The following is an 11,301-nucleotide window of genomic DNA, read 5'->3' as shown; positions in this document are numbered from 1 at the left end:
AAATAACTATAGAAACATCAATTTTAACTTGAAATCTAGCATAGTTCCTCATACGCCATATCATCTAAATAGAAAAAAATTATCAGAGCAAGTTTAATCAAATTAATCAAAGGACTACACCGTCACTCTTAATAAAAGAAAGAAAATCATCCACATTAGAGAACTGAGAATTAAGAAAAATTTGTTGAACCCAACTCCAAACATGCAAAGTATTAGGATATTCAAAAAATAAATGCTGAATAGATTTTTTTTGCTTTTCATCCAACATACACATAGAACATATATGCAAATAAAAAAAATAGTTTAAAAAGTAATAAATCCTTTATTCCAAATGTCGTGTTATTACCATTAAAAAATATTAAGTTTTTCTTTTAAATTTGTCGTTAAATTAACAAATTTTATTTAAAAGGTTATTTAAAAGAAAAAATGCAAAAATAATGTATTTATTATTATTGTTATTATTATTATTAATTCGTGTAAAATGGAGGTAGTAATACATATATTTATAACTACAAACACATTCATTTTATTTTAATTAACTGAAATGTATCAATAAACACGAATAAATTTCTTTTATAAAAAAGAATATAATAAAATAAATTGAAACATTCAATAAGTTTAAATACAATATTTGACCTCATCGGGAAATTAAACATATTAATTAACACTAATAAATGGTGCCACCGACTGAAGAAAACATAGTTCCTTTGCTTGCATCGTTTTGTAGTTAGAAAAAAAACCACACTTTTGTTTAAGTAAGAAATTTTAATTTAGGATAATGATATTATGTGACTTAATCTATTTTACACCCACAACAAAATATTAATATTTTTAATAATAAAAAAATATTTTTAATAAAATTTAAAATAATTAAAATATTAATATTTATTTAATGAGATGTGAAATAGAATAATGGGTGTCAAATAATTCTTTTTCTTTAATTTATTACGTTTATCTTGTAATTTATTTTCTTAAAACTTTTTTTACTATATGAGAATGAAATAGTCCTTTGTTGTGTTGTGGACAGCAGCTATAAATTGTCTGACAGAGTTGAGTCCTAGCCAACACAAAGAAGAGCAATTTGTGAGCAATTAAGGTTTGAAGAGAAATTGTGTTTAGAAAATGGGTTCCAAGAGTGTTTCATCCATTGCCCTTATGCTGTCTCTCAACCTCCTCTTCTTTTCCCTGGTCAGCTGCAACACCCTAACCCCTGCCACTCCAGCACCACCTAAGTGCCCGAACTTGCAAGTTTGCGCCGACATCTTTCTGCACCCTTTTCTACCTCACCATAACTGCTGCCCCCTCATCAGTGGTCTTGTTGACCTTGACGCCGCCGTGTGCCTCTGCGACGTTCTGAAGCTCAACCTCGGTGGAATAAGCCTCAACCTAGACATTCTCGTCAACATTCTATTAAACACCTGTGAACGCACACCCACCACTTACCATTGCAAATAAGAACATACACACACATAGATCAATTGTGGAAATACAATGTTGTTATTGTTCTTTTCCAATTTCCCAATAATTGAATAAACAATTTAAATGCGGAATTGAGAATAACATGAACGAGAGTGATATATAAGAAAATAGACTTTACAATTTATTAATTAAGATTGTGATTCTTTTGCTGAAGATGTTTTAGATCTTTTATATGCATTGAATCATAATTTATTGGGTTCAAATATCTTGAGTTATGTATGGACTCTCTCTAATATGTCTACTAAAAGAATCCAACATTGAAGGTGTAGACGCATTTCCTAGTCTGAGTTTTCAACATTTATAAAATACTGAAAAAAATAAATTTTTAATATATTTCTGATAGTCCGGGTATAATCTTTGATAATATAATAAATGTTTCTAAATTATTAAGTTATTGAAATTTAGTTGAAAATTATTCTATTATTAAATAAAAGTGATTTAAGTATAACTTATTGTTATATTATCTAGTGTGAAATATAATTTTACTGATATATAAATTACTTTGAGATGAAAAAAACTCTTCTATTTTCCTAGTATTTTGACACAAATTTAATACATATTTATTAGGTGTGTTTATTTATAAATTTAAAATAGGACTAATATGAATTAAATGTAATGTTTTCTAAATATATTATTAACATTACACTACAAGAAAATCATGAAATAGAAACCAACTTTTAGAGATCAAAATAATTAGTTACAATAAGAACTAAAATAGAGATCATTTTAGAAACTAACAAAAAAAATTGGTTTCTAAATTAGTTTATATTATTTTCTATTATTGTTAAATAGTTTCTAAATTGATATCTAATTAGCAACTAAGATTTTAGATATCAATTATTTAGTTCCTAAATTTAGTCTCTAAAACCTTGGTTTCTAATTAGATATCAATTTAGAAACTATTTAACAATAATAAAAAATAATAGAAACTAATTTAGAAACCAAATTTCTTTTTAATTTCTAAAATGGTCTCTAATTTAGTTACTATTGCAACTAATTATTTTGGTTTTTAGAAATTGGTTTCTATTTCATGATTTTCTTGTAGTATTATGTGAAATATATAATATAAATAATAATATAAAATTTAATCAAGTTTTGTCTAATTTAATTAAATAAGATGCAATCATATAATTTAAATATTTGTATAGTAGTTTAAATAACAAATATTTAATAATTAATAATATTTTTTATTTTAAATAATATTCATGTTTAGAATGCGTAAGTTATAGTGATTCACAAGTTAAATTTTGTAAAAATATTGTCTTATATATTTTTAAATCATATATATAGGATCACTTTTAAACCATATTTTTTTTATTATTTCATTTATGTATTTTAAAATTAATATTTAAAATATATGATGTAAATAATGAATAATTTTATAAATATTATTTTTGAGAGTGTTTAAGCACGGCTCAATTCCCTATCTAGCACCATTTACATCTTTATTTCCCTATCTAGCACCCTTTTGTTTTTATTTCCCTATATAGCACCCTTTTGTTTTTATTTCCCTATCTAGCACTCTTTTATTTTTTATTTCCCTATCTAGCACCATTTTAAAAATAAATAAATAAATAATAAATTACTATTTTTTAATAATTTTAATTTTGAATGCATTAAAAATAAATATTTTTAATGTTTAAAATAATTAGAAATATAATTAATGAATAAATAAATGAGTTTTTACAAAATAAAAACAAAAAAGTAATAAATTAAAAATGTTTAGTTTAAAATTATTATTTTTAAAAATGAAGAAAATAAAAAATTAAACTCTACAACAACATAAAAGTTGAATTTATAAACATACATTAGTATTTATTTTTATTATTATTGATGATGTAATCATGTTAATTTCAAGTAAAAAATACCGGACATATTTTAAAAAAAAAACAAAGTCAATTAGTATTAATTAACAGTGGACACATAAATAATATTAAAGTGTTTACCTAAATGCAAAATTCTAAAAAAAACTAATACACATGTTACACTTAATGCTTAAAAATGAGACCAAAAAAATAAGTATAGAAAATAAAAACAACAACAATAAAATAAAAACAAAAAATAGATATAAATAAAGAATGACAGAAAAAAAAATAACAACTAAAAACATAAAAGATATAAAATAAAGACAAAACAAAATAAGATAAAGATAAAAGATATAAAAAAAATTCAAACAAGATAAAGATAAGAGATATAAAGCGATATTAAATAAGTATATGTTGATCATAAAAAGGAAAATAAATAAAAGATGATCATTCATTTGATATTTTCTTCAGCGGTACATTAAATAGTTTGTGCAAAATGAAACATAATTAATGACGAGAATTGCACAATCCAGTAATTTTTTTTATAATTTTAATTTTGAATGCATTAAAAAAAATATTTTTAGTATTTAAAATAGTTAGAAATATAATTAATGAATAAAAACATAATAGAAATAAATAAAGAATGGCAGAAAAAATAATAATAACTAGAAACATATTAAATGAATGATCATCTCTCATTTATTTTCCTTTTTATGATCAACACATACTTATTTAGTATCGTCTTATATCTCTTATATTTATCTTGTTTTGATTTATTTGATTTTTTTTATATATTTTATCTTTATCTTATTTTGTTTTTCCTTTATTTTATACCTTTTATGTTTTTAGTTATTATTTTTAATTCTGCAATCTTTATTTATTTATTTATGGTTTTTGTTTTTATTTTATTGTTGTTTTTTATTTTCTAGACTTATTTATTTTTGCATTTTTTTCTTCTCATTTTTAAGCATTAAGTGTAACATGTGTATTAGTTTTTTTTAGAATTTTGCATTTAGGTAAACACTTCAATATTATTTATGTGTCCACTATTAATTAATACTAATTGACTTTGTTTTTTTTTTATAAATATGTCCTGTATTTTTTACTTGAAATTAACATGATTACATCATCAATAATAATAAAAATAAATACTAATGTATGTTTATAGATTCAACTTTTATGTTGTTGTAGAGTTTAATTTTTTATTTTCTTCATTTTAAAAAAAAATAATTTTAAACTAAACATTTTTAATTTATTACTTTTTTGTTTTTATTTTGTAAAAACTCATTTATTTATTCATTAATTATATTTCTAATTATTTTAAACATTAAAAATATTTATTTTTTAATGCATTCAAAATTAAAATTATTAAAAAATAATAATTTATTATTTATTTATTTATTTTTAAAATGGTGCTAGATAGGGAAATAAAAAATAAAAGAGTGCTAGATAGGAAAATAAAAACAAAAGGGTGTAGATAGGAAAATAAAAACAAAAAGGTGCTAAATAAGGAAATAAAGATGTAAATGGTGCTAGATAGGGAATTGAGCGATTAAGCACACTTATTAAACAACTATATTTTTATGTTTAGACAACCGTTATATATATTCGGTCTAGTGTTGTCAAAAGTCAATAAATTTTGCAATCATGCTTGGTAACTTGAAATGTATGGATAAATAAAAAATAACAATTATATTAATTAATTTCAGATTTTTAATTTAGTTAATAATAATTAATTATTTTAATCTTTAAAATTAATTATAATTTAATGATTTACTTGTAACTAAGGATAAGGATGGTAAAATGTTGAGAAAAACAAATATCCTTTGCATATAAATTGGCAAATTTCAGGTGTCTTGCAGAAGAGAGAAAACTAATCAGTATATTTCTGTGAATCTGTTTGGAAAATGGGTTCCAGCAAGAGTGTTGGCCTTGTTCTGCTCTCCATCAACCTCCTTTTCTTTTGCATGGTTAGGTCACAGGCTGAGGACAAAAATTGCCCTGATATGCGTATTTGCTACAAACTTTTGGTGCCCCCTCATTTAGCAGACGGTAGTTGCTGCCCTACCATGGCTCATCTTTCAGACCCTGATGCAGCTGCCTGTCTTTGCGCCGTATACAAGCTCAAGCATGGTAAAACATTTCTCCCCCGGGACGACCTCATCGACATACAATTTAACAACTGTGGACGCAAACCCCCCCATTACCATTGCGCATAACAACACAACTAATGTATTTTCTTTATCCCAGTTTTATGTAAAGGACGTTACTGTTCGCGTCTCTGCGATCAGGACTCAATAATTTCTTTCCAATAAAGTTACGTCCATACATAATGCTAATTAATAAATAGATAAATTGTTCCAATGCAACTACACTCTTCTTCATCTCGTTCATAGCCTCTTCTCTCCTTCCTCTCTATCATTTTTTCAGGTTCATCGGCATGTTACGGAAACTTTAATCAACCAAAATTTAGTTTTAACTTTTTTTATATTATTTATCTCTGAAATATAAATTTCACCCCACATTCTTATTCGTTTTATCTGATTTAAATAATTTTTAAATTATTATTATATATATTTTTATTTTTAAAAAAGAAAAAAAAAATCAACTAAAAATTATAAACCAACAATTTCAATTTAGATAAAATATACTAAATAAAATACACTAAAATTATCAATAGTATAATTACTCTACATTTTATTTAAATTAGAATTGTCAATCCTATTAACAATTTTAATAAAAAAAATAACATTAATAAATTTAGTTAATGTGTATACAGCTTTAACTTATAAAATTTCATTTTCGTAATTTTTTCCTATGTTAGGACATTTTAAAATAGCCACCACACTGGAAATTTTATTATATAATTGAGATAATTCATACAAAACTTTTATTGAATTAAAATAAATTTTAAATATAAATAAATCACTATAAAAAATTATTAAACAGAAATCAATTTTAGAGATAAAATATAATTAATTACTATATTAACTAAATTAAAAATTATTTTAAAAATTAAAAAAAAAAAAAAAATTTAAATTAATTTTTATTATTAATAAATAATTTTTAAATTAAAATTTTAACTACCAATACTATCGTTAACGCATATATCTTTTAGTAGCTTTGGCTCACCACCCACGCACCCTAACATGTAACCTCGCATACTCCAGAAAAAGATTAAAAAGAACTACTCAAAAACTTCAATCACCTAGAAAAATCCATTATCGAAATATAAAAATTTAAAAGTTGATCCTCATCTCACAAAAAATATTGAGAAACAAGAAACATAACTCGGAACACTATAAATGAATGAAATTATTCTATTAGAATTTTTAATAGTTAAAAAATGATTATTCCTTACCTAATTGAAAAAATATGACAAATTTTCAGAATCTTACAGAGAAGTCAAAAGATATTTAAAAATAATAATGGGAAAAGATGGAATGTTTTCATAAATGAAAACTAATAGTTAAAATTTTAATTTTTATATATACTAAATTATAAAAACTAACATTTTATCTTCTTTTTTTTAAATATTTTTGTTAAACTAAAATTATTAGTGTAACAGCGTGTTTTTTAAAAAAAACACCAACAGAAGCTTTGCCCCCCACCACCAGTGCCTTTCATTTTCTTCTTTTTCTCTCTCTCTCTCCAATTCTCTTCTCTCCCTCTCTCTTAATTTCTCTCCCAAACTTCATCTATTTTAGAATCTGATCATACCATGCTGTAGCAGAGGAGTTAAGGAACATTTCTACCCGATCAGATTTTCAAACAGAGTAAGTTCATTTTTACTCTAAATATCCTTTGTTCTCTGTTTTTCTTTAGGATTTAGTCATCAATCTTGGTGGGGTCAGTTGAGAAGTTTAATCCTCTCAACTTATTATATTATATACTGAAATTTTGTTCTGTTTGGATAATTTGCATTAGGCCCGTAAATCTTGAAGCTTATCCAAACGGTGGAGAATAAAATTCTAAAAGTTGCTTGGAAAGCAAGCAATTGAGGTAAGGGAAGCTAAATTTAATTTTTAATAGCACCCTAGGATAGAAGATCTGAATGCGGAAGGGACGTGGTCCCAATATTCAATTTCTCTTGCAGGGATGTTGTGTGTTTATTTATATTGGGTTGTTTGTTTATATATTATTTAAATTTGTGGAAATATTGGGTTTTGATGATTTAGTATTAAAGTGTATTTTTTTATGTCAAATAAACTTTTGAATATTGTGGATAACTTTTTGAATGATATTGTATGACGAAATGGTATGAAATTGAATTCATACATTTGGGATAATGTATGGACTGATGTTTGTTGTGTATTAAGTATTGATGTCGGGATAATGTATGGACTGATGTTTGCTGTGTATTAAGTATTGATGCCTATGTGGTAACAGAGATCTCCGAGCTTCACTGATGATCTAAGTCACATAGACTAAGATATCAGGTGGTGAGAAACTGATGGGGGAGTTCATGCACACCGTGACATATGAGATGCACGGCTTGGGTTGTATTGAACTTACCCTGATCCTTTCTGTTGGATTCGCTGGTAATCTTTGGATCAGGTGTTAGTCTCTGGTAGGACTTACTTAATACGGGTCTTCCGAAAGACGTTGTTTGTTGAATATCTTGAATGTGTAGATCCATGTGAGATCTATGTGATTGTTTTATTGTTGAGATTTGAAGAAGATTGAATAATTTGAGAAATTGATCATGTAACTTGGTTTTCTCTTTTGATTTAATTGTGTATATTATAAAATTCTATTTTCACTAGCTTACCCTTGCTTTTCTTGTTGTGTTTGAACTGCAATGACTGTACTATGTACACGAGCAGATGACCATACAGGTGCAGGAGAGCCTTAGAGGGTTCAGAGTCTTATTTTGAGTTGTGGATATGTAAATTGTATTTCTATAAATCCTAATCATGTATTAGGAATGTTTTTGAAAAACTCCAAGTTTGTATAGAAACTGGTAGAACTTTTATTGTAATAGTTATATGTATTTTCCGGGGTGTTACAATTAGTTCTCACGTGTGACGGCAGAATCAGGCTAAAACAATGGACGGAGAGGCATGTCTTTACATCTAAAAGTTATGTACACATATATATTTTTCAAAATGATAAAAATACATATAATAAAAATATACATTTACAAAGGAACATAACTTTTTAAAACAAAAAAATTAAAAAATGTGAAAATTAGTTTTGTATGTAAGAAAAAAAAATTAAATTTATAGTAACAAATATTTAATATATTCCTTTTAATATTTTCTTTTACAAAAGTATTTTTTTGTGATCGATTAACTTAATTAGAAATTATAGTTTTTATGAAAATAGTATTATTTGTAAAAAGTGTTGATGAAGGATTTTCTCGTGGATAGAGGAAAATAAAATAGAAAAATAATATTGTATCATGGTCATGATTATAACACGACATCTATGATTTTCCCAAATTTATTCAATAATTTTGATTTGTTTTCTTCCGTACCAAATTGTAAGACTTTGTTTTGAATTTTTCTGTTACACTTCTATATGACTTTTCAATTATTTAAAATTATTAGGCAGAAATTAATTTTAAAATACAAAAATTTAATATATTAACAAAATTATATATTATTTTAGAGATTAAAAAGGTTATTGATATTTAAAGTAGTTTGTGATAAAATTGATGCAATTTGTTTTGAGTGTTTAATGGAGATTAATGGAAGGAAATGGAAGGAAACGGAAAACTTGTAGATTTGTGGGGAAGCATAGAATGATCATGGAAGTTCTTAGTTTGGGTATGAGTTTTACAATGTGCAAAGGTTAAGGAAAATGTTAGACGAACTTTCTTGAGTTTTTAAAAATGCAAGAAGCATCATAAAAGAGAGACTTGGATAAGTGTGCTGAAAATTTTAGAAATACAATTCATATATCAATCAAGTCTAGAAATTACAAGATGTGATTCTCTTATTTATAATCTAAAAAGACTCTTAAATGATTAATGAGTTCTCAAAAATACTCTTCACTCCTAACATGTCACGTCGAAATCCTATGTATAGAAAGTTTTTCATTCCTATCTTGCCATGTGATAAATCTTTTTACAAAAGACTCTTCATTCCTAGCTTGCCATGTGGCAATCCTATTTACAAAGAGCTCTCCATTCATAGCTTGCCATGTGTCTTTCAGTGATTTAGAGAGTCATGGAACCCTAAACCCTAAACCCTAAAGTCATGTACCTTGTTAAGGAGGTTGAATAGTCAACATGTAAAAAAAGAAACATCCAAGATAGTCTTGTTACGAGAGAAAGATATTTATATTATAAGGTTAACTCAGAAATATAAAAATATCAAATATTATTTTATTATTTACATTTTATACATAAACAAAGACAGATAATATTTCTGAATTTTTCCAAGTTTAATATGTCCTCTGGTCCACATATAAACTACTTTAGCTATAAATAATTTTTTTGTCTCTAAAATAATATCTAATTTAGTCAATATAGTAACTAATAATTTCTTGTTTATAAGATTAGTTTCTACCTACTGATCTTCTTATAGTGTTTATTATATTTATAATTGATCCTGCCGGCAACTCAAACGTGGACGAATCGCTTCGTAGCACTCTCTGCCCCGCCTACGCGACTGCGTCTTCTGCAGAATCACCCTCCAAACTCAGATGATCTTCAAATGTGACCTGCAAAACACACAGACGGCGCCTCTAACGGCCGTTTGCACTCCGACAATCAAGTTAGTCCAACAGAACCACCAGAAACTGGAAACTAGTAATGTGTGTGTGAGAAAAAACTTGCACTCTGTTTTTCGTCTCTCTTTTTTCTCCTCCCCTCACTCTCACTCTGATTCTTCTTTTATCTCCCTCTCTGCTTCTGGGCATAACAGAATTCTGTTATGCTTTTCTGGCATGTGTCAGAACCCTGTTATGCTTTTCAGAGAAAGCGTACCTTCAGAATCAGCAATGGGGAGCGTGAGAGTTTGCGCATGTCTGCGCTTGGCTGTGCCTGTCTGTACCTTTAGTGGTACGGAGTGCTCTTTTGTCTGGACCGCACCCCCCTCAGATGATGACACGTGGGAGCCTGCAACTCACATCTAACCACACACGCGTCACTTACTGGAAGGGCTCTAGCGCTTCTCTTTGTGGGCCTAAGTTAAGCCCTCGCGGAGTAACGTAGGATGTTTCTCCTATCTGGGCAGATCGCATACTCTTGGGAGAACGTCGGGTGTGGCTGGTCTAGGCACACTCACCAAACGTTGCTCTCTGCGTATACAGCTTACCCTTCACGATGCCTTGCACGTAATGGGTTGAGGGAATCACCAACCACTGGCTGGTTTACTAGTTCCCTCAGGCCACTCTCGTGCATGATTCCCTGAGGTGTGCACACGCGAGATCCATGCGTAACGCTCTCGCTAGGAACCTCATTCCCAGTTTAACTGCGTGTAACACGAGACCCCGATGACAATACCCCAATGACTGATCAGTGTCTATTCGCTTATCGCACTCTGCCTCCAGGCGCGAGTCTGGGAACTGGTCTGCTGGTGGTCACTTGGCTACTGACCACCGATCACCATTCCGGGTGATCTATCCCCCGACCTCTCTCCCGCCTGATCTGTCGGTGGTAACTTGGTTACTGACCACCGATCACCTCTCTTGGCGATCGTCCCCCCGACCTCTCTGCCACCTGGTCCACGTGTCACCCTTCGAGTGGTCCACGTGGTTTTCTGCTGCTGACGTCATCGACTACCGATGACCGATCGGATCACAAGCCCCCCAGTCTCGAGTCGAGAACTCGTTCTCCGCGAAGAGACTAAGTAGTCGCGCCCCCAGTCCACGTGGCAAGTGGGGCCGCCTCACGTGCCACCTCACGTGCTGCCTCTTTAACGTTTGGGCTTCTTCTCTTAATCCCGCGACACGTGGCCCCATCAACGGCCAGCGCTGCGCGTCGCTAGCGCTTCTCTTATTCAAATTGGCGCGCCCTTCCACTGTTCCTTCATCTTCTTCATTCGACTCCCAGACTCTCTGCGAACTT

The 11,301-nt window shown here is 28.7% G+C and overlaps 2 protein-coding genes and 1 long non-coding RNA gene across 3 annotated transcripts; all 3 read left to right on the top strand.

Annotated features, from left to right (window-relative positions):
* The first annotated feature begins 1,069 nt into the window (after positions 1-1,069).
* LOC137833544 (14 kDa proline-rich protein DC2.15) lies at positions 1,070-1,611 on the top strand. The gene has a single exon (XM_068641887.2). The coding sequence runs from the start codon at positions 1,123-1,125 to the stop codon at positions 1,453-1,455; it is 333 nt and encodes a 110-aa protein (XP_068497988.1). The 5' UTR covers positions 1,070-1,122; the 3' UTR covers positions 1,456-1,611.
* A 3,580-nt stretch (positions 1,612-5,191) lies between these two features.
* LOC137833543 (uncharacterized) lies at positions 5,192-5,503 on the top strand. Its single transcript, XM_068641886.1, has one exon. It carries the CDS (start codon positions 5,192-5,194, stop codon positions 5,501-5,503), a length of 312 nt encoding a protein of 103 aa, XP_068497987.1.
* A 1,745-nt stretch (positions 5,504-7,248) lies between these two features.
* Positions 7,249-8,279, top strand: LOC137833142 (uncharacterized). Its single transcript, XR_011084685.2, has 2 exons — positions 7,249-7,286; positions 8,111-8,279. It is a non-coding gene; the product is annotated as an uncharacterized LOC137833142 (long non-coding RNA).
* Positions 8,280-11,301: the final 3,022 nt, after the last annotated feature.

The sequence above is a fragment of the Phaseolus vulgaris genome, chromosome 6 (assembly GCF_051622355.1).
Source record: "Phaseolus vulgaris cultivar YP4 chromosome 6, ASM5162235v1, whole genome shotgun sequence".
NCBI lineage: Eukaryota > Viridiplantae > Streptophyta > Magnoliopsida > Fabales > Fabaceae > Phaseolus > Phaseolus vulgaris.
This window is presented reverse-complemented; position numbering and strand designations above follow the sequence as displayed.